At 40.1% G+C, this 21,935-nt stretch overlaps 1 protein-coding gene across 1 annotated transcript in view; it reads left to right on the forward strand.

The window, feature by feature from the left end:
• The first annotated feature begins 3,554 nt into the window (after window positions 1-3,554).
• The window catches only part of MNAT1 (MNAT1 component of CDK activating kinase), a 112,560-nt gene continuing 94,179 nt past the window's right edge, over window positions 3,555-21,935 (forward strand). The window contains exons 1-3 of the mRNA XM_063440434.1: window positions 3,555-3,764; window positions 19,996-20,148; window positions 20,556-20,629. Coding sequence (XP_063296504.1) covers window positions 3,676-3,764; window positions 19,996-20,148; window positions 20,556-20,629 — 316 coding nt within the window. The 5' untranslated portion in view covers window positions 3,555-3,675. The remainder of the gene's footprint in view (window positions 3,765-19,995; window positions 20,149-20,555; window positions 20,630-21,935) is intronic.

Below are 21,935 nucleotides of genomic sequence, written 5' to 3' on the forward strand. Positions count from 1 at the left end.
TGTTGATACTTATGCTGGGCGCCTTCTTTGCTCTTTCCATGCCCGGTACCCTGATAAGCCTGGTTCTGCCCACCTGATGGGCGGTCTTTGTGTGGGGGTTACTGTCACAGTGCCCGGTCGGCACCTCGTTGTGACCGCACTGATCGGTGCGGTCACACTAAAGGAAGGAGAGGTTACTCACCTTGCCTCCAGCGCTTCTCTCTCCGCACAGTTCCTAGGACAGCGGCCGGGTCCAGCATTAGGAAGGATGCCAGCTGCTGCAAGGCGGCGCTATATGATAGCGCCGCCCACAATGACGTCACTAGTGACGTGAACGTGCGTGCGGCAACATATTTTCGCTGTGCATGCACATTCTGGGGTCATGGGACCCAAATTAGCAAATAGCAGGTTATTTAAACCCAAACCTGCAGCTGTTCAGTGCCCTGTCATGGTTTCCATCCTGTTGGTTATCCGAGAGCGAGTTCCTTTTACTGTTATTTGGTTATTGATCTTGGTTTGGCTTGACTTTCCGTATTTCTGCTACCCCTAATCCTTTGGCTTTGTTTAGTCTGTATTTGTTCCTTTCTGTATTCCTGACCTCGGCTCGTTACTGGTTATTCTTATACGTTAAACCCGGCCACTCTAAGGCCCAGTAATACATTGTTACTGTTTGTTATTTTGTCCGTGTTTGACTTAGTTCTGCATGTTGGGCCACTGGTTCGTCCTGACAGTCTCTTTGTGTCCTCCCAGCCCCCTTATGTGTCTCTCTTCCAAGCCCTTGTCTGTCTCTTTTGCTCCTTCCACAGCCCCACTGTGCAGTGTTCATTATGGCAGCAAATTTCAATTTAGTTTTAGTTGTATTTTATTTATCTGAATTGTTTTAGTTTAAGACTACTTTTAGTCGAGTAATCTCAAAAATTGTAGTAGACTATAATTTGACTAAAATTGTTAGTCGACAAAATTAACACTGGTTTGTTTTACCTTAGTATCATCCTCAGAGCTTTTAACTGTCGTTGTCCCCCATGAAATATCTAGGTATCTGTCCAGTCACCCCACTTCTGCCCTTTGCCTGATCCCCTGTCCTTTCTATAACACAGCTCTGTTCAGCTTGCAGTTCTCAGTGTCCAGTTCAGGTCACTGCCAGCACCTTTGCATGCCCGGCTTCTGGAAATGCTATGCACAGCGTGTCTGTCTCCAATCAACGCGCCTGGACGTCAGTCAGCACCAGGTAGCAGCTGAATGGATTAGTGTTTCTAGGAGTCTAACACATAACATGGACCTATATGGGAGTCAAAAAGGAGAGCCTGGGTATATATTAAGATAAATAAAGAGCGGGCCTATGGATTTATCTGTCTAAAGGGCTGGATTACATACCAAGTGCCTGTAGGCACAGAATTAGAAGGTGCCCCCCGAAAGGCAGATAACGTGAGTTTATTGAATACGTATATATGTGCATATTTCTACTAGTAATATACTGTGTTTCAATATGTGAGTGTATGCACCTATGCGTGCAAAGTTAATAATAATGTTAGAAGTGGTTAGGGTAAATGGGGGTTAAGATTATATAGGGGTTAATGTTTAAGTATTGATGTATATGGTCTGTTAAATTAAAGAGGAGTTAAACCTATTTTTAAAGCCAAGGTAAGAGTTTGCTTAGCTTTTGGGAAGGGTTATGGAGCAAGACGTTTAGGGTATAGGAGTTTGAAGGTTATTTGCAAAGTACTCACCTTGATATGATTGACAGTAGAGATCTAGGAGTGGGTATGCAATGTGTATCATTCAGTACTGCCCCTGCTCCTCCTGCAATGCATTTCCTGTATGAGAGGCTGTCAGTGGGCAGATGGGCAGTGATACCTTCCACTTCCTGTCCAGCCTCACACACAGACACTGGAGGACCTGGGCAGCACTGAGTTTTGCACACTCTATAACTGTTCCTGCAGCTCTTCTATCAAACATAGAAGGCTATCTACAGAGATATCATGACAAAATGGGTTGGGATGGTGATAGACTCATCTTTCAATGCTCTGTACCAATAAGATATAGACATCGACCATCTTTGTGGGTCCATTAATTTGTTCAGTGTTTTACCAGCAATATTACATAGATTTTTCTCTCATTTTCAAGATGTCCTTTGTAGCACGAACAATATGATAAAGTCTCATAGTTACAAATTTAAAGAAATGTTAGTATAACCAATGAAACATTACAGTTATCGTTTGAGTGAAAAAGAAAAGAGGCAGGCCTGGTAGGACAGAGGGTTAAAAGAACACAAATCAGTATTCCTAATGCTATAATGCTCTATTTGCAGGCTTGTACTTACCTTTACTCCAGCACCATGACCCCCTTTCCCGCTGCTAACTGCTGCACTTCCCGCAATGTCATTCGGCTCTGCAAACTGATGTGGATGTGCGACTAGTGCTCCGTGTGCATCCATGCTTCCCCATAGGAAAGCATTGCATTCAATGCTCTCCTATAGGCTTCCGTGTCACATGTCCAGGAAGACAGCCACTAGAGATGGATTCAACCCTGAAATGTAAACGTAGCATTTTCTAAAAAAAAACTGCATTGTTTCACATTGCTGGGTTCAAACTAAAGGTACACTGCACACAGACCAATCCATTACGATGAAGTACTGAGTATAATATCTGTTTATATCTGCTCTATATAATGCTCTGATATACAGATATTTACACACACTGTAAGTTACCACCAGGGACACCTACCTGCCTTCACACCTTTAGTTATCCTTCAAGTGGTGAAAGTAAGGGGAGGGGGGGCAGTGCCCCACCATCTTCAAATTTCACCAGACACCATTTCTTTGTTTAGTTAAAGGTACACTATCGCACCATTTTGGTGTCGACCCCCCAAGGTTTAAAAAAAATGGAGACTGCTTTAAACCAATACTGCAGTGCTCGCCCTGTGGCGGGCCCCTCCGACTAGCGTTAGAGCAGTGTTTCCCAACCCAGTCCTCAAGGCACACCTTCCAGTCCAGGATTTAAGGATGACCCAGTTTTGTCTAAGGTGTTTTTTCTTTTTTTTCTAAAAACACCTTAGACAAAACTGGGTAATCCTTAAATCCTGGACTGGTAGGTGTGCCTTGAGGACTGGGTTGGGAAACACTGCGTTAGAGTACAGCACTGAGGTCTAGGAAGGATCGAGCAAGACCACAGGATCCTCCATAGACAGCCAATTCCCTGCCGCTGTAAGGACTCACACTTAGGCTCTGCCTTGAGTCTTAGAAAGTCAGCCGGAAGAGAAATACATTGTCTCTGTATTTCTATATTGTCTCTATATTTCTATATTGTCTCTGTATTTCTATGTTGTCTCTGTATTTTTATATTGTCTCTGTATTTCTATATTGTCTCTGTATTTCTATTTTGTCTCTGTGTTTTTATATTGTCTCTTTATATCTATTGACTGGGTTTGCAATTTCAGTGAATGGTGCCCCTTTAAGGTCACAATGGCTGAACAAAAAACATTTACCGAATTGAAGGGTTTTCTGATTCAGGCTTTAGTGAATTACCCTGGTCTGCACTGAGAAAGTCATGTTGTTTGCTGTGTATCATTCTAGCAGCAGCAGCAGCAGCAAAGCGGAACCAATGTGCTGGGAGCGGAGTTCCGGCCGGACACAGTTAGCAGACGGACCTGCATTGCAGCCAGATCCTGGTGTTCTATCATTTCCAGCCGTAAGAAGAGATGGATGACTTGGGCTGCCCGAGGTGTAAAACCACAAAATACCGAAACCCCTCACTGAAGCTACTGGTGAATGTCTGCGGACACACACTGTAAGTCACCACCAGGGACACCTACCTGCCTTCACACCAAGCATTGTGTATCCCATAGCACCAAGCAATGTGTGTGTATATACTGTGTATAATATCTGTTTATATCTGCTCTATATAATGCTCTGATATACAGATATTTACACACACACTGTAAGTCACCACCAGGGATACCTACCTTCCTTCACACCCAGCATTGTGTATCCCATAGCACCAAGCAATGTGTGTGTAAATACTGTGTATATCTGTTTATATCTGCTCTATATAATGCTCTGATATACAGATATTTACACACACTGTAAGTTACCACCAGGGACACCTACCTGCCTTCACACCAAGCATTGTGTATCACATAGCACCAAGCAATGTGTGTGTAAATACTGTGTATAATATCTGTTTATATCTGCTCTATATAATGCTCTGATATACAGATATTTACACACACTGTAAGTCACCACCAGGGATACCTACCTTCCTTCACACCCAGCATTGTGTATCCCATAGCACCAAGCAATGTGTGTAAATACTGTGTATAATATCTGTTTATATCTGCTCTATATAATGCTCTGATATACAGATATTTACACACACTGTAAGTCACCACCATGGACACCTACCTGCCTTCACACCCAGCATTGTGTATCCCATAGCACCAAGCAATGTGTGTAAATACTGTGTATAATATCTGTTTATATCTGCTCTATATAATGCTCTGATATACAGATATTTACACACACTGTAAGTTACCACCAGGGACACCTACCTGCCTTCACACCCAGCATTGTGTATCCCATAGCACCAAGCAATGTGTGTGTAAATACTGTGTATAATATCTGTTTATATAATGCTCTGATATGCAGATATTTACACACACTGTAAGTCACCACCACGGACACCTACCTGCATTCACACCAAGCATTGTGTATCCCATAGCACTAAGCAATGTGTGTGTAAATACTGAGTATAATATCTGTTTATATCTTCTCTATATAATGCTCTGATATACAGATATTTACACACACTGTAAGTTACCACCAGGGACACCTACCTGCATTCACACCAAGCATTGTGTATCCCATAGCACCAAGCAATGTATGTGTGTAAATACTGTGTATAATATCTGTTTATATCTGCTCTATATAATGCTCTGATATACAGATATTTACACACACTGTAAGTTACCACCAGGGACACCTACCTGCCCTCACACCAAGCATTGTGTATCCCATAGCACCAAGCAATGTGTGTGTAAATACTGTGTATAATATCTGTTTATATCTTCTCTATATAATGCTCTGATATACAGATATTTACACACACTGTAAGTCGCCACCAGGGACACCTACCTGCCTTCACACCAAGCATTGTGTATCCCATAGCACCAAGCAATGTGTGTGTAAATACTGTGTATAATATCTGCTCTATATAATGCTCTGATATACAGATATTTACACACACTGTAAGTTACCACCAGGGACACCTACCTGCCTTCACACCCAGCATTGTGTATCCCATAGCACCAAGCAATGTGTGTGTAAATACTGTGTATAATATCTGTTTATATCTGCTCTATATAATGCTCTGATATACAGATATTTACACACACTGTAAGTCACCACCAGGACACCTACCTGCCTTCACACCAAGCATTGTGTATCCCATAGCACCAAGCAATGTGTGTGTAAATACTGTGTATAATATCTGTTTATATCTGCTCTATATAATGCTCTGATATACAGATATTTACACACACTGTAAGTCACCACCACGGACACCTACCTTCCTTCACACCAAGCATTGTGTATCCCATAGCACCAAGCAATGTGTGTGTAAATACTGTGTATAATATCTGTTTATATAATGCTCTGATATGCAGATATTTACACACACTGTAAGTCACCACCACGGACACCTACCTTCCTTCACACCAAGCATTGTGTATCCCATAGCACCAAGCAATGTGTGTGTAAATACTGTGTATAATATCTGTTTATATCTGCTCTATATAATGCTCTGATATACAGATATTTACACACACTGTAAGTCACCACCAGGGACACCTACCTGCCTTCGCACCAAGCATTGTGTATCACATAGCACCAAGCAATGTGTGTGTAAATACTGTGTATAATATCTGTTTATATCTGCTCTATATAATGCTCTGATATACAGATATTTACACACACTGTAAGTCACTACCAGGACACCTACCTGCCTTCACACCAAGCTTTGTGTATCCCATAGCACCAAGCAATGTGTGTGTAAATACTGTGTATAATATCTGTTTATATCCGCTCTATATAATGCTCTGATATACAGATTTTTACACACTCTGTAAGTCACCACCAGGGACACCTACTTGCCTTCACACCAAGCATTGTGTATCCCATAGCGCCAAGCAATGTGTGTGTATATACTGTGTATAATATCTGTTTATATCTGCTCTATATAATGCTCAGATATACAGATATTTACACACACTGTAAGTCACCGCCAGGGACACCTACCTGCCTTCACACCCAGCATTATGTACCCCATAGCACCAAGCAATGTGTGTGTGTAAATACTGTGTATAATATCTGTTTACATCTTCTCTATATAATGCTCTGATATGCAGATATTTACACACACTGTAAGTCACCACCAGGACACCTACCTGCCTTCACACCAAGCATTGTGTATCCCATAGCACCAAGCAATGTGTGTGTAAATACTGTGTATAATATCTGTTTATATCCGCTCTATATAATGCTCTGATATGCAGATATTTACACACACTGTAAGTCACCACCAGGGACACTTACCTGCCTTCACGCCAAGCATTGTGTATCCCATAGCACCAAGCAATGTGTGTGTATATACTGTGTATAATATCTGTTTATAAATTAAATAGAAGAGCTGCGTGTAGTCAATTTTCACAAATGTGAAAAGACGACACACTGAGGTCAGAGATGGTGGTACCAGCTCCACGAAGGGCATAACCCAATATTTATTATGAAAAAAAACGATAAACAAATAAGTCTCTGCTCTATTATTTGTTTATCATTCCCCCCCCCCCCCCCCCTATTATCTGTGTATATCTGCTCTATATAATGCTCTGATTAGGACGAAATTCTGTAGTTTTGCCGGCGTTCTGTCTAAGTGACAGTATGTTCGGATATACTGACAGGAAGCATCGCGGGATCATGGAGGAAAGGTGAGAATTGTGGGAAAATTACTTTGACCACCGGAAACGGCGCACACTTTGCTCCTCCGCTGGTCAGGCGTAGGAAACCTCCATAAGAGAAAGTAGTCCCCATTTTGTCTTATGTTTTAAAGAAAACTAGAGCAGACAGGAAGAAATGAAGAACAGATCCTGACAGAGGGAGAGAAGATGAATCGATGAAAGAAAGGTAAGTTTGGCATGACATTTCCGCTTTAAGTGGTTACTCCAACCAAAAACAGTGTTTACATAAATCACGATTTTTGTCAGATTAACCCTTTGTGAGGTTGTCTGCCTACACCCCTTAAAATAAAAAAAACACAGCATTAAACTTAACCCTATTCCATCACAATGTATAAATTCTCCATGCAGTCTAATTCTTCTTCGCTAATGTCACTCCCCTTCTCAGGATTGAGAGTGAGGGTAGGGAGGACAAGGGCGGCACGGACGGGGGAGCATGCTGAACATTCCAATTTTGCATCATATTCACATTAGCTAACCTGGTTCACAGCTAGGTGATGACGCTGCTGGAGGTGGAGTCAAACTTCCAGCTGCTAAGAGGTTAGTTTCTGTATGTGCAGTGTTTCGTAGCAAAACGTACATACAGTCTACTCGCACCGTGGCCACTTTAAATCACTGAAGTGGTCATGGTGCTTGGAGTAACCCGTAAAATTTTTACTATCCAGGTTATTCAATAATTAGAGAATTTAAGGTGAATTCAAAGTAAAATTTAAATGCAAGGTCAAAATAGCCAAAATTTAATAATTAACTATGCTTTACATTCTGCTCCTCTGGCCTTAAAGGGACTCCCCAGTGCCAGGAAAACAAACCGTTTTCCTGGCGCTGCAGGTCCCCTCTCCCTCCCACCCCCCATCCCAAGTTGCTGAAGGGGTTCAAACCCATTCAGTGACTTACCTGTATCCAACGCCGATGTCATCCTGCGGGGGGGGAGACCTAATGCGCATGCATGGCAATGCCGCGCATGCGCCTTAGACCTCCCCATAGGATAGCATTGAAAAATGCTTTTGTATGCGGATTTCAGCAACTCTGGAGGTCCTCACATAGCGTGAGGACGTCCAGCGATGCTATAGCACACTTTTCTATTAGACAGCCACTAGAGGAGGAGTTAACCCTGCAAGGTAAATATTGCAGTTTTGAAAACTGCAAAAATTACACTTGCAGGGTTAAGGGTAGTGGGAGTTGGTACCCAGACATCTCCAATGGGTAGAAGGGGTCTGGGTGCCCGGAGTGTCCCTTTAAATCTGAAATTCACTTGGAGTTCATCTTGAAATCTCCCTTTAGTATGAACCCTGTGTATGAAATGATTGATGAAGAATACTGGGAATCATTCTGGGATTTACCATCTGCCAGTAAATAAGAATACATACATAGTTACATAACGGTGAAACGTGTCGGGGAAAATGCTGTTAAGGGTCTCGGTGGATATCGTAAACCAGGAGACTGAAGTCACTTAGTGCTTTATAGATGTCTTAAGAACCGTAAGATACATGTTTTGCCATTTTCTATTATTTTTTTATTGTATTACATTACATGTTTGTGCTGTGGTTAGTATCAATATTAGGGTAGTGTAGTGGGTAAGGGGAGCTGTTTAATGTTGGTGCAACACAAGGATATTCATATTCTGATGCCGCCTGAAATTAGTGGGAGTCACAATCCCAGGTTTTATTCAACTGCTGCCATTATTTCAGACAGGGCAGTTAAAAAGGCATCAGGTTCTCCTTTGGAGTGTAACTCACACGAATTTGTGTTTCCTGGCTCTGCCCAAGATTATGCCTGATAGTATTCCGAATCGTACATTGTTACCATTCATTATGCAAAAAAATTGCTTGAGTGCTGCCTCTCTGAACTATAAGTCCCACTAATCTCATGCTAACTGGGATGTGTGTGCATATATATATATATTTAATATACCCAAAATGTATATATTCATCTATGGATCATTTATTATCCATAAGACATATGCTTGAAAATGAGAAAAATCTCAATGTATCCTTCCTGGTGAATATTTAATAAATAGATATAGTCTGGGCTCAGAATTTCAACTCTTCAGGAGTAAGTGCCCTGGTGAACTAGCCCCTGATCCTTTTGGATCTTAGCCTATGCTTTGGCTTTAAAAAAAGCTGTTTCTAAAGCAGCGTGCATTGCTTATAGTATGTGCAGAAATGTACTATGAATTCAGAAACACAATCTCTCTCATTTGCATGTCGAGCTGGGAACTCTGGGATAGTTGTGGAAACCTGACTTTTCACATTTCTATGCCCAAGAAGAGACCCTCAAAGTCCAGCTTAAAGGACCACTATAGGCACACCCAGACCACTTCAGCTTAATGAAGTGGTCTGGGTGCTAGGTCCATATACGATTAACCCTTTCTGCTGTAAACATAGCAGTTTCAGAGAAACTGCTATGTTTACCTATGGGTTAATCCAGCCTCTAGTGGCTGTCTCATTGACAGCCGCTAGAGGCGTATCCGCGCTTCTCACTGTGATTTTCACAGTGAGAAGATGCCAGCGTCCATAGGAAAGCATTGTAAATGTGCATTCAGCCGATGACGGGAAAGGAGGCGGAGAGTCCCCACCGCCGAGGGAGCCCGGCGGTGGAGAAAAGGTGAGTGATTACCCCCTTCCTCACCCTAGAGCCCGGTGGGAGGGGGACCCTAAGGGTGGACCTAGAGACCCTATAGTGCCAGGAAAATGAGTATGTTTTCCTGGCACTATAGTGGTCCTTTAAGACTCCCTTCAAGTCAGTGATAGCCACATAAGTCCATCCCTGCAAGCGCGCTGTCTTGGTGTCATACTTGACTCTTTTCTCACCTTTGAGTCTCACATCCAGTTTGTTGCCAAATCCTGTATTTTCCAACTCAAAAACATAGCCCGCATCCGCCCCATTCTTACACAAGATGCTACCAAGGAGCTTGTCCATGCTCTAGTAATTTCCCGCATGGATTACTGTAACCCTCTCCTGATTGGTCTCCCCAAAAGCCGTATTGCCCCGCTACAGTCAGTGATGAATGCTGCAGCTAGACTGATTTTCCTCTCTAGTCGGTCCTCTCACACCTCACCCCTCTGCCAGTCCCTACATTGGCTCCCTGTATCCTATAGGAGTCAATTCAAAGTGCTCACCCATACATTTAAGGCACTGAACAATTCTAGCCCCTCTTATATCTCTTCACTGATCCATAGGTATGCCCCTCCTCGTTCCCTCCGCTCTGCCCGTGACCACCTTCTGACAGCTGCTCGCACCTGTGTGGCCAACTCGCGCTTGCAGGACCTCTCGCCGGCGGCTACTTTCCTATGAATAGCCTGCCTACCACCATCAGACTCTCCCCTAGTCTTCAATCATTTAAGAAGGGCCTTAAAACCCATCCCTTCGGGAAAGCTTATGGCCTCCCATAGTAACCTCTACCTTACATACCTTTCTCTTGGCTCTCTCCTATAGGGCAGCACTCTACTCTCTCCTCCAGCTCTGCTTCACTCCCACCCAATTTGATTGATATTTCCGTTCTTAACGTGTCTTATACCCCACCTCCTATAGACTGTAAGCTCGTTTGAGCAGGGTCCTCTTCAACCTATTGTTCCTGTAAGTTTTCTTCAAATTGTTATATTTATAGTTACATCCCCCCTCTCATAATATTGTAAAGCGCTACGGAATCTGTTGGCGCTATATAAATGGCAATAATAGTAATAATAATAACAATATGCAGGTGATGCTTTCGTTGTGTGATGTGGGAGCTGCTAACAAACATTCCACTCTGATATTTGTCTTCCTTGTGTGGCTTACCTGCGTGCAACTCTTGGCTTCTGTTTGTATATGTAAATGCTTCCTGGAGATTTTTTATTTTTTTTGTGCTTTACTGATTATTCTGTGAAGGTTAGTGCTAGACTGAAATGAGAGTACCATGTCTTGGTAATGCTACCTGAAAATATATGGGCAAACTTTGTATATCTGGTTGGTTGTTACAGCAGAATTCATGTAATGGGCTGTGTTGTAAAGTTATCATTTTAGTGAGAGTTTAAAGGGTTCTGAAGGTGAGCAGGAGAGGAAATTAAACTGTAAGTGTGTATGTAAATATTATCATTTATAAAGCAACAATGTATTCCACATATCAGATATGAGAGGCTGCTGTGTGTGTGATTGTCTAGTTAAAGGGACACTATAGTCACTAGAACAACTACAGCTTATTGTATTTGTTCTGGTGAGTAGAATCATTACCTTCAGGCTTTTTGCTGTAAACACTGTTGTTTCAGAGAAAATGCAGTGTTTACATTACAGCCTAGTGATAACTTCTCTGGTCACTCCTCAGATGGCTGTTAGAGATCCTTCCTGGGTCATGGCTGCCTAAAATGCATCCAAACATTCAGTGTCTCCTCCCTCTGCATGCAGACACTGAACTTTCCTCATGTAGATTCATTGATTCATTCAAAAGCATTGTGATTGGATCAGGCTACCACTTCTGATGATGTCAGCAGACAGCTTGTTTTTCTGAGGCAAACAGGGCAGAGCCAGCAGTTTCAAGCTTGAATATAGTAAGATTTTTACTATATTTATCTAGGCATGATGGGCCATGGGAGGTTAGATGGTGGTTTTAACACTATAGGGCATGTTTGTGTTCCTGACCCCTTTAGTGATCCTTTAAGATCACTATACATTTTGTATTCCAGACATCCTTTAGAATACAGTAAGTCTTTTGTTAACAAATAAATACATTTAAAATTAGAAATTGGAATCTTGCAAAAAGAAAAAACATCATCCTCCTTACAGGGTCATTTACTAAGTGGGAACTGTTGGAAACTTAAAATTTAATTTAATTTTTAAGGCCCAAAATAGGAGAAATTCCATTTTGGCCATATTGTCTTTAAACTTGAATTTCACTTTGAATTTCTGCCAATTCTAACTTTGGTAACTAATCCTGTTGATGCACAGTTGTACATGAGGGTTTGCTTCCAAATAAAGTCAGTTATTTCTGCTTCTTCTGGGACTATTTCTTCTTCGTGTCATCATTAGGACACCTGTGCCTGTCCCCGAGTGGATTTCCCCACCGAGTGAGTAACACGTCTTAGAGCCAGCAGCAATGTCACTTGTGAAGCCATGCGAACAACTTTAGTAGCTCTTGCTGGCATCCACTGTGTGTGCCTTGTAAACAGTTTGAGGGTTCAGCTGCTGCGGCTGAGTTAGTGGACATTTCCAGGCACAGCAGCTGATACAGCAGACCCTTCAGAGTCACAGAATGGATGATTTAGAAAGTGACAGTAAGCTGCTGAATGCCAACGCTGGTTTGTGATCTGAGTTAATTAGGTTGAAATGTTGAACAACACCTTAATGAAGAGATAGTGATTGGCAGAGTTCATTGAATGTAACTATATTATCTGAGATGGCCAATGCCAGCCATGTGAGAGGATAGTAATGTATTACATTTTTCTTACAAGTGAAATCTCTGCTTTTTGTTATGTTTTATTTATGACTTGTGCTTTATCAAGGTGTATGACTGTATTCCGGAATCTGCAGTTGTCCTAGTTCTTTATTGTCCCTCATGAAAGGGCCATCTCTCCCCCACGTGTCGTAATTTCTAATGCACCAACGCTATAACTTCACGAACACTTATAATGGTTTTGGTCACATCACTCTGAAGTCATTATTGGCACAACACCAAGTCTTCGTGATGAGTCCCATTGTACAGCGTTACGGAATCTGATGGCGCTATTTAAATAATAATGAGTCGCATCATTCCTACGTCATTTTTGACATGACTCAATTTGTACATAATCACGTCATTTTTTGACGTGACTCATTCTAAGTATCAGTCGCATCATTCTTGATTCAGTAGTGATGCGAAACTTGCATCTCGATGTTGGCGTACTTTCTGGCACACGACAATGACACGAACCAATGATATTCTGCTTTTTAGTATTCAAATCCTTCCTGCCACTAGACAACTTGTTATGGTTCTTGCTGACCAAATAGTGTCTTTCCTTTTGTCTTTCAGTTGTGATTGTTGGTTTTGACCTTGGCTAGCTGGTCGAATATCCTGATCTCTTGACTTTTTTTTTTCTCTATTTATTTATGCTGTTTTCTCCTGCTTTCGACCTCTGCTTGTTCTCTGACTATTCTTATTGTTAAGTCCGCCCACTGTAAAGAACGATAATGCAGATATTCTGTGCTGTTTCTATTATTGTTGGGGTCCACAGCCCATTCAACATTTACATCCTCATACAAAAACTGATTCAGAACCGATGTATGAAAGTATCTGTTACTCATCATTATATTCCTAACGTAAGAGGTAAAGAGAAGGCACAAGAAAAACCAAAACAAAAAAGGAAATTGAATCCTTCCATAATGCAAGTCAATCAAAGTTCTTTGAAAAAGTAAATGGTGAGCTGAATTCTCTATTATAAAAACACCCTCGCAAGATGGCGAGGTATGTAGCGAGGTTAAAAATAGTGTCAGTTGGGCGGCATGACCTGTTTTCTATTTTAAAAGCTGTGTCTGCCCAATAGCTTCATATGTTAACAAGAAAAATACATAAGGAATGGATTCACCATGCTCTATAAAAAGTAGTGCAGTTTTTATTTATTTTATATATGTTCTGTGCTTGGACTGACAACCTTACACCAGGCTGCACTTATGTGCATAAACCTCACTATTACACAGTAGCAGTTAATTCACACCAAAGCTTATTTCCAGTGGTGTCTGTTAAGCACTTTCTAAATGGTGTGTGGTCCAACAAATTCAAAGCAAAACAATTAATGGTAAATGCACATAAAATAAACAACTGCAGTTATAGGACAGCAACGTTCACCCTGTAAAAACTGTGCAAAATATAAGCAAACCTTCACTCCAAATTGTGCGCAGTTTGAAGATCATAGTGTCAGAAAACAAGACAAGGGACATCTTGGTTCAGTCAGTAAGCCATCGTCGAGTAGAAATTCCTTTAGGCCTATCTAGTAGCATAGGACCTGTACTTTTAAGCCACAGTTAAAGAAAGTTCTTAGTTTGTAATCTCGGAAGATGAATACAGTTGTAAGAAGATAAAAATGCAGTATCAAACTAGTAAAATGTCTGTATGACTGCTAAGTGCATGGTGTTTGCTGGGTGGGACATAAAGAGTTTGTGAGCACTTACTTTAAGTCAAAATCCCAGTAAAATTAATAACATACATTTTTACATAAATAAATTAAAACCTCTGTATATTATAATTCTCAGCATCATACATGTAGATTTATTATAAATATACAGGTGTTTGGATGCTTCAACTATCTTTCCTGTTTTAAGTAAGGTGTAGAAAAGTCTGCATTTCTTATACATAACATTGAGTGATGATAGACTTTTCAAACTACTATTTTTTTTTCTTCTGACTGGTAGGACCATATTTACGTCTCATGTTGGCTTTTTCCTAGAACCTGTCTTTGTGTTCTTCCATTTTTATCATTTCCTGTTTAAAGTATACTTGTGTTGGTACACACAATTTAGCTTCAAATTAAAGATTATTACAAGTGTATTGATTTCCATCAATCAGTTATTCGGCATAGACCTCTTGGACAAAGAAATTAGTGACAGGAGAGCAGGAGAACCCTCTAACTGATTCTATCACAGACAATCCCCCAGTATGTGTGAGATTCCCATGTCACTCCGTTCAGACACAGAAGCCACCATGTCAGTGTCATCATGGAGGATTGTTGCCCTGCGTGGGTAGGTGTCACCAAGCAGTGTCAATTGGCCCAGGAAGGTAGTGAGTAATGATGTTTTTGTTATTTGTAAACCGTTACAAAAACATATTTAGCATCTTATGCAACCTTTAAAGGTAGTGTGAAAAAACTAGATATTTAAGGGACTTAATTATAAAAATAAAAATAAAAAAAATACTCAACATAACTAACCTGTACATCGAAGCTAGCTCCTGAGATGCCCAGAGTGTCACTTCAAGGTTCAGCTTGCTGTCAATCTTTCTTTCTCATGATAAGTTAGTTAAACTGGTACAGCAGGTAGAGACAGACTTGTTCTTTATCTGTGCTGTAGGCGCTACATTATGTGTCCTTTATGGCAAAGGTGCAAAGCATCATGCCACTAAAATGTTTTTTTACATTAGTCCACTCAAAATAAATATTCCCATCCAATAAATATTGGTTTAACCTTATAAAGCTATACTTGGTTTAACAGTTATGACCACTAATTACTTTAAAAAAATTCCTGTTCACTAAAATAAATCCAGTGGACGAGATTAAATTGAACATGATTATTAAAGTCCAGATTTCAATCCATTAAAGAACTGTGAAGAAATGGTCCAATGTCTGGATAGTACGTCACTTTTTGGTAGAGTCCCAACAAGCAAACAAAATACTACAGGACAATATGACTCACATTGTGTTGTCATTAGATCATGTGTTAAAGTTACGATATTATAGTAAAATGTGGAGAGGTTTGGTTCCAGCCTATCATCTGCCATTTCTGCCAAATAATATTGGATAGGTGTCAGGATGGGAAGGGTTCTTAACACACAAAGCTAGTAAAACCAAACGTATTACCAGTCCTTAGAGGTAGCCATTGTTAACGTTTAGACAAAAGTACCGTATATACTCGAGTATAAGTCGACCTGAATATAAGACGAGACCACTAATTTTACCCCAAAAAACTGGGAAAACGTATTGACTCGAGTATAAGACTAGGGTGGGAAATGCAGCAGCTATTGGTAAATTTCTAAATAAAATTATATCCCCCAAAAATTAAATTAATTATATATAGTGTGTGTATATAATGAATGCAGTGTGTGTGTGTGTGTGTGAGTGATGCAGAGTGTGTTTGTGTATGTGATGCAGAGCCTTGGTGGGGGGTGGGCATTTTTATTATTATTTTTTAAAATTATTATTTTAATATTTTTTTTTTATATTATTATTTTTTTATTTTATTTTATTATTATTTATATATATTTTTTTGTCCCCCCTCCCTGCTTGATACATGGCCAGGGAGGGGGGCTCTCATTCCCTGGTGGTCCAGTGGTGTGCACTGTGTAGGATGGGGGCTGGCAGGAAGCTGTAACTTACCTTTCCTGCAGCTCCTGTCAGCTCCCTTCTCTCTCCTCTGGTCCCCGTGGCAACGCTCTGACTTACACTGGAGGAGAAAGGAGCTGACCGGACCGGAGGAGAGAGAAGGGAGCTGACAGGAGCTGCAGGAAAGGTAAGTAACAGCTTCCTGCCAGCCCCCAGCAGGACCGCCGGGCTTGTAATGAGCCCAGCGGTCCTTGTCTGTATTAGGGCAATGTAAATTTCCATAATACAGACATTGACTCGAGTATAAGCCGAGTTGGGGTTTTTCAGCACAAACAATGCGCTGAAAAACTTGACTTATACTCGAGTATATGCGGTAAGAATGCTCAGAGGACAGACCTGAGCAAAGGAAATAGAGACTTCAGAACAACAATAAGACAAGCCAAAAATCTAGTCGATAAACAAGCCAAGGTCAAAATGACAGCAAACACTGTATAAACAAACTCTCTGGCTACTAGAGACCATGGTGGACCAAGATATTATAGCCCTATCGTCCGACATAATCAGGGCAATGCCAAAAACATTCTAGGCCTGTGATACTGCACTGAGGCCATACTTGTGTCATTGTAGGCTATACGTCTGCGTCGATTTTCACAGAGGATTAATGCGATGCTGCACTTGGTCAAATATGTTGGCTTTCGTCAATATTGTAGCAGGATTGACGTTAGGCTGTTTTTTAGGCTTAGAGAGGTTGTCTTGTGTCAATATTGACGCTGAAATGGAGCACAGTGCTACGATGTGTACAAGCATGATGCAGGGAACGACCAAGAAACCGGACAATGGTGTCTTCTTCCAGGGAGATCTTGATTTAAATGCATTCTCTTTTTGGGTCTGCCATAGTAGGAAAAGGAAAGCAAGCACAGATGAGCCCTGTGTTGCCTAGCTAAGAAGTGAGGCAAAAAAGAAAACACATTGTGATGTCTCTGTAGATTTATAAGCTAGCCTATGGAGTTAAAAAGAAGAAAAATGTGTTTTGAGTCCTGTGTTTCTGAGCACTAAGAAGGTGATTTTGTACGTGGTGTTTGCCAGAATCCACTGCCTATATGTATATAGATTTTTATGAAGAAATTGAAAACCATGTTCTAGAGTTTTGTTTTAAACGTTCTCTCTATTCTCATATTGAAAATAAAGTTGCCTTTTTGTTCAGAGCCTGCTAGACTAGCCATGACTCGTCTGTTTCTTCAAACCACAGTTGCTATTTATTTACTTTTTTTCTGTATTTACTATTATACTATTTGAAAGGCTCATGAGTCATCTAAAGCTCTTCTGAAGGACGATTGAGAAAGGATTGCTCCTCTATTAACTAACCACATGTATCCAGTCTCCGTTTTGTGAATCTCTTAATTGCCTGAAGCTGTGAGCACGAGAGCTACCAAGAATTCTTTGAAAATGTCATTCTGAACTAAAATAGATTTTTATAAACGAATACACTCATTTTTCTAATTGTAATTGACAAAGAGCAAAACATCTGACCACTTATGGGTCCTGGACAACTCTGTGGTTTTTAAGGTGGAACTTTGAGTACTGAGATTTAACTACTACGGGTTGTGCTTTTATTTTACTAAAAATGCAGTCATTTTTAATGTTTGCTTTTTTTTTTTTTTTTTTAAAGGCCTTAAAATTTGTATGTTTAGGTTTTTACCCTGATGATCTCAGACATGTGCAATAGTCCTGAATCTATCAAAGTCGGGATTAGACTAATCACAACTCGCAGAGAATTAGTGTGAACAGACTGAAAGGAGAATGCAAAGGATAGATACGTATTACTGATAGAGCCTTAACATGAAGCCCTCAGAGAGGCAAAAATGCTTATAGAAGGAACAGCAAGAGCAGTTAAAATACAAGCTGGGTCATTGAATGTGGAAATCACAAAAAGAACGAGCAGAAACTACAACAGAGAAAAATAACTAACCAACATTGCTCTACTGGGCCAAACAGAACTTTGACCAGGAGACTAGGTGTTGGACCGTCACCGAGTGATCTTGTATAGCAAGTGAAGTAAGTTAAGACCTGTGTCGCAGGAAGGCATAGGTGCATTGACACAAGAATGGCGCATTGCTTCGTGACTATGTAGAGTCTAGACAGTGACATGTGAAATTTACTTCCATCTGGCAGGTAACCTTACAGCTACCAAAATAATAATCTGATGTAAGGACTTTTAAATTTCTTGAGGTACAGAATCGGATTTAAATCACGAAGATCCAGAATCAGACACCAACCTCCTGACAAATTGAGAGCCAGTGATATGAATATACTTAGAATTTTTGAGAATGAAGAACATTATTAATGATGTTTTGACTCTTAAAGGAAACCATCTCCACCTGAAAGTTCTGAAAATCATAAGTTTTTACTCGCTCTGAGTTACTTCTGGTTTCCTGAACTCTCCAGGATTGTGCTCTTGAGTACTCCTGTCCTAGGACGGTAAGATATATGCTATCTTGGAAGGAACCTTGGTCTTGAATAATCCTTTTGTGCTGACCATTGTATGCCAAACTTATTTACTGAGGGTGGAAAACCTGAACTCTCCAGGATTGTGTTCTTGAGTACTCTGTCCTAGGACGGTAAGATATATGCTGTCTTGGAAGGAACCTTGGTCTTGAATAATCCTTTTGTGCTGACCATTGTATGCCAATCTTATTTACTGAGGGTGGAAAACCTTCCTGCCTTTTTCTGCTGATTCATACATACTTGTCCAAATGTTTGCTGGATGACAAATCTCATTGTTTTTCAGGATGTGCCACCAGACCACGATTTCATCTACAATTCAGAAAGTAAATTTCTCCTGCTCTTACTAAATAGATGTTGATTCTATCACGCATTCTGAGGCCAGTCAAAAATATAAGAACCCTTCTAGAAGTCTAGTTTGGTTGACTCCGCTCTTAATATCTTCTTCCTGGTTCTCCAACTAGACCTTAAAGGGCATTTGCATGATGATTCGCTAGGTGCACTGTCATATAAGCATTGGGCATTTTAGTGTCCATGAGCTTTTGCAAGGAACCAGCAATACCCATATGTGACTTGTATCTAAGGGACAGAGATACCCACTAGTAAGTTCTGCCGCAGGCATGGTCTGGAAAAAATTAATACTAAACATATTCAAAATGTAATGCCAATGTCAAGTTACTAATCAGAGCTAAAAATGGTATGCTGTTTTTTTTTTAAATTCAAGGTTAACTAAAACACTGAATTTAAAAAGCCAAGCAGTGACTATTGGTGATTTGGAGATTTTGTTGCTTAAATGTTTAAATCTGATTTTTAGTTCACTACAATACCTGTGTTTACTGAAAAAACCCAAGATGTGTTTATGGGAATGCCGTTCGTGTCCCAGGATTGTGTGTGAGTGCAGGGTGTTTTTGAGTGGTCCACAAAGAAATTCTTACTACTTGGCTCGAAAATATGTATTGTAGAAAAAAAAACTGCGTTATCTAGCTCTGTGTATTAGTAATAATATGTTTATTAGGAATAAGAAGTCTTGTATTATCTTTAGTACAGTCGGACTAACAGGATATTGTACAATCATTCGTAAGCATATCAATTATATAATCGGGGCTCAAAAATCTCTCCCCGTGATTGTGCCATGGATCTTCCAGACTTGTAATGGTGAGCAACTTTTAGGCCTGTATAGTGTTGAAGAACTTATGGTTCTTCATGCAATTACTAAAGTGTGCATGAAACAAAAGCAATATTATATACTCATTAGCATGGAAAGTGAGGACTAATGGGAGGAAGATCAGATGATTTGAACTGAGATGGACTGTAAAGGGGACTGAAGTAAGAAAAGTCAAGAAACTTGGAGTAATGTTGTGGGTGAGGTGGACACTTTAATGTGATGAGGAAATGAGATTCCAGGACTAGTATTTGGTTGTGAGAATGAGTAGAAAACCGAAAGGGGAGTTAAATATATACTAAGCATGCAACATTTGTATTAATTTTTATGTTGTTGCTAAGAACACACTGTTTATGTTTTCTCTTCTAGATGTGAAAGTTGTGTGGAATTACTGTTTGTCAGAGGTTCCGGTACCTGCCAGGAATGCAATACTCCACTCCGGAAAAGCAACTTCAAGGTTCAGCTCTTCGAGGATCCTACTATTGATAAAGAAGTGGAGATTCGGAAGAAAATTTTGAAAATGTGAGGAATGGTTTACTTTAATAGCGTATTTGTAAACCACTTAACAGTCCTTTCTTTTCTGTACGTTTCTTCCACATGTACTGTGTGCACCTTTTATTTAATAAACCCATCAAACATGTTACTATTTGCTCTGCCAGGACTTGCACATTCTTTTCCGTTCTTCTTTTGTTCCTTGTTTTGGTGTAACATCTTTCTTAGGGAGCACCGAAAAGTACAGAAATATTTTTCCGATATTCTGCTAAAGAAAGACACGTCCAGCTTTAAATACTCTAAATGGAGCTGTCGCTACGTGCTGCAAAACATGTTCTGCAGGAGTTAAAACAAATAAATGCATACATATTGTAATCACAGGGAAAATCCATGCATCTAATGTTTTATTTGTATTTTTCTTTTCTTTTCTACTGTAGCTACAATAAACGAGAAGATGATTTTCCCTCACTGAGGGACTACAATGATTTCTTGGAAGAAATTGAAGAAATAGGTATGAGCAAAAAAAAAAAAAAGAAGAAAATAAAAATGTTAATTTTCATGTGGAATGTACAATGATTTTATAACCCAATTCTTATTGAATTATTCTGCTAAGATGATGAATGTTGGACCAGGATGTTTAGCATTACGCCATTTAAAATTAAAATCTGTTTCCTTTCAAATTAAATGATTATTTTATTAAAAAATAGATTTGAGGTGACCGTTGTCCATTAACACACAAAAAGTGGATGGCAACCCATTATAAGACTAATTTTGAGTAATTAAAATAATAAAACAAACAAATAGTAAAACAAAAACACAAGTAATGTGTTATTTGCTCCCTCCTCATATAAAAGATCTCTTAAAATACCATTCAAAAGTCTGGATTGACTATTTTGGAGTAACACTACAGTACTGGACTATGGAAAGCACCATGTACTTGTTAAAGGCGCACTATAGGCTCAGGAATACAGACATGTATTCCTGACCATATATAATAAAAAACACTATCTAGCCTCCTTTACAGGTCCTTGCCCCCTAAAAATAGTAAAATCTTACCTTTATTCCAATCTGCTGGGGCTGGTTCTGCCCCCGATTTTATCTCGGCCAATGCTTTTATCTCAGTGATGAGATTTTATCTCAGTGATGATCTCGGCCAATGCTTTCCCATAGGAAAGCATTGGTGTGGCTGAGATTGTCAATTTTGATTTATCTTGGCCAAAGAGGTGGGCCGGGGGCAGAGCCAAATGCCCCCTGGCCAATCAGCATCTACTCATAGAGATGCATCGAATCAATGGATCTCCATGAGGAAAGTTTAGTGTCTGCATGCAGAGAGTAAGGACACTGAATGTCAGTCACACTGTGCCGCACTGCCCCAGGAAGTATTCTAGTGGTCACTGGAGGTATACTTAGGCTGTAATGTAAACACTGCAGTGTTTACTGCAAACAGCTTTCAGGGACTGACTATACTCACCAGAACAAAAACATTAAGCTGGTGACTATAGTGTCCCTTTAATCTAGCCCTTCCGGGTTGTTGTCAGAACCAGTTACATTGTAATGTTTCCTTTTATCACAGTATTTTATGCCTTTCTCCGTTCATTGTACGTATTTCTTATGCTAAATTCTTTGTAAATTAAAGGGAGGCTATCCCTTATTTTTATGTTTAACTATTCCATATAGTTTACAGACATGTATTTGTGTGATTTGAAAAATAAAAGTAAATGTGAAAATTCTTCCTGGTGTGTTTATATCTGTCGTGAAGTTGAGTACCTCCATCTTGGTTTCCCGTCAGTAATTGTCATAACCTCTGTCCTTTAAAT

The sequence above is a fragment of the Pelobates fuscus genome, chromosome 13, assembly GCF_036172605.1.
Source record: "Pelobates fuscus isolate aPelFus1 chromosome 13, aPelFus1.pri, whole genome shotgun sequence".
In the NCBI taxonomy this organism is placed as follows: Eukaryota; Metazoa; Chordata; class Amphibia; order Anura; family Pelobatidae; genus Pelobates; species Pelobates fuscus.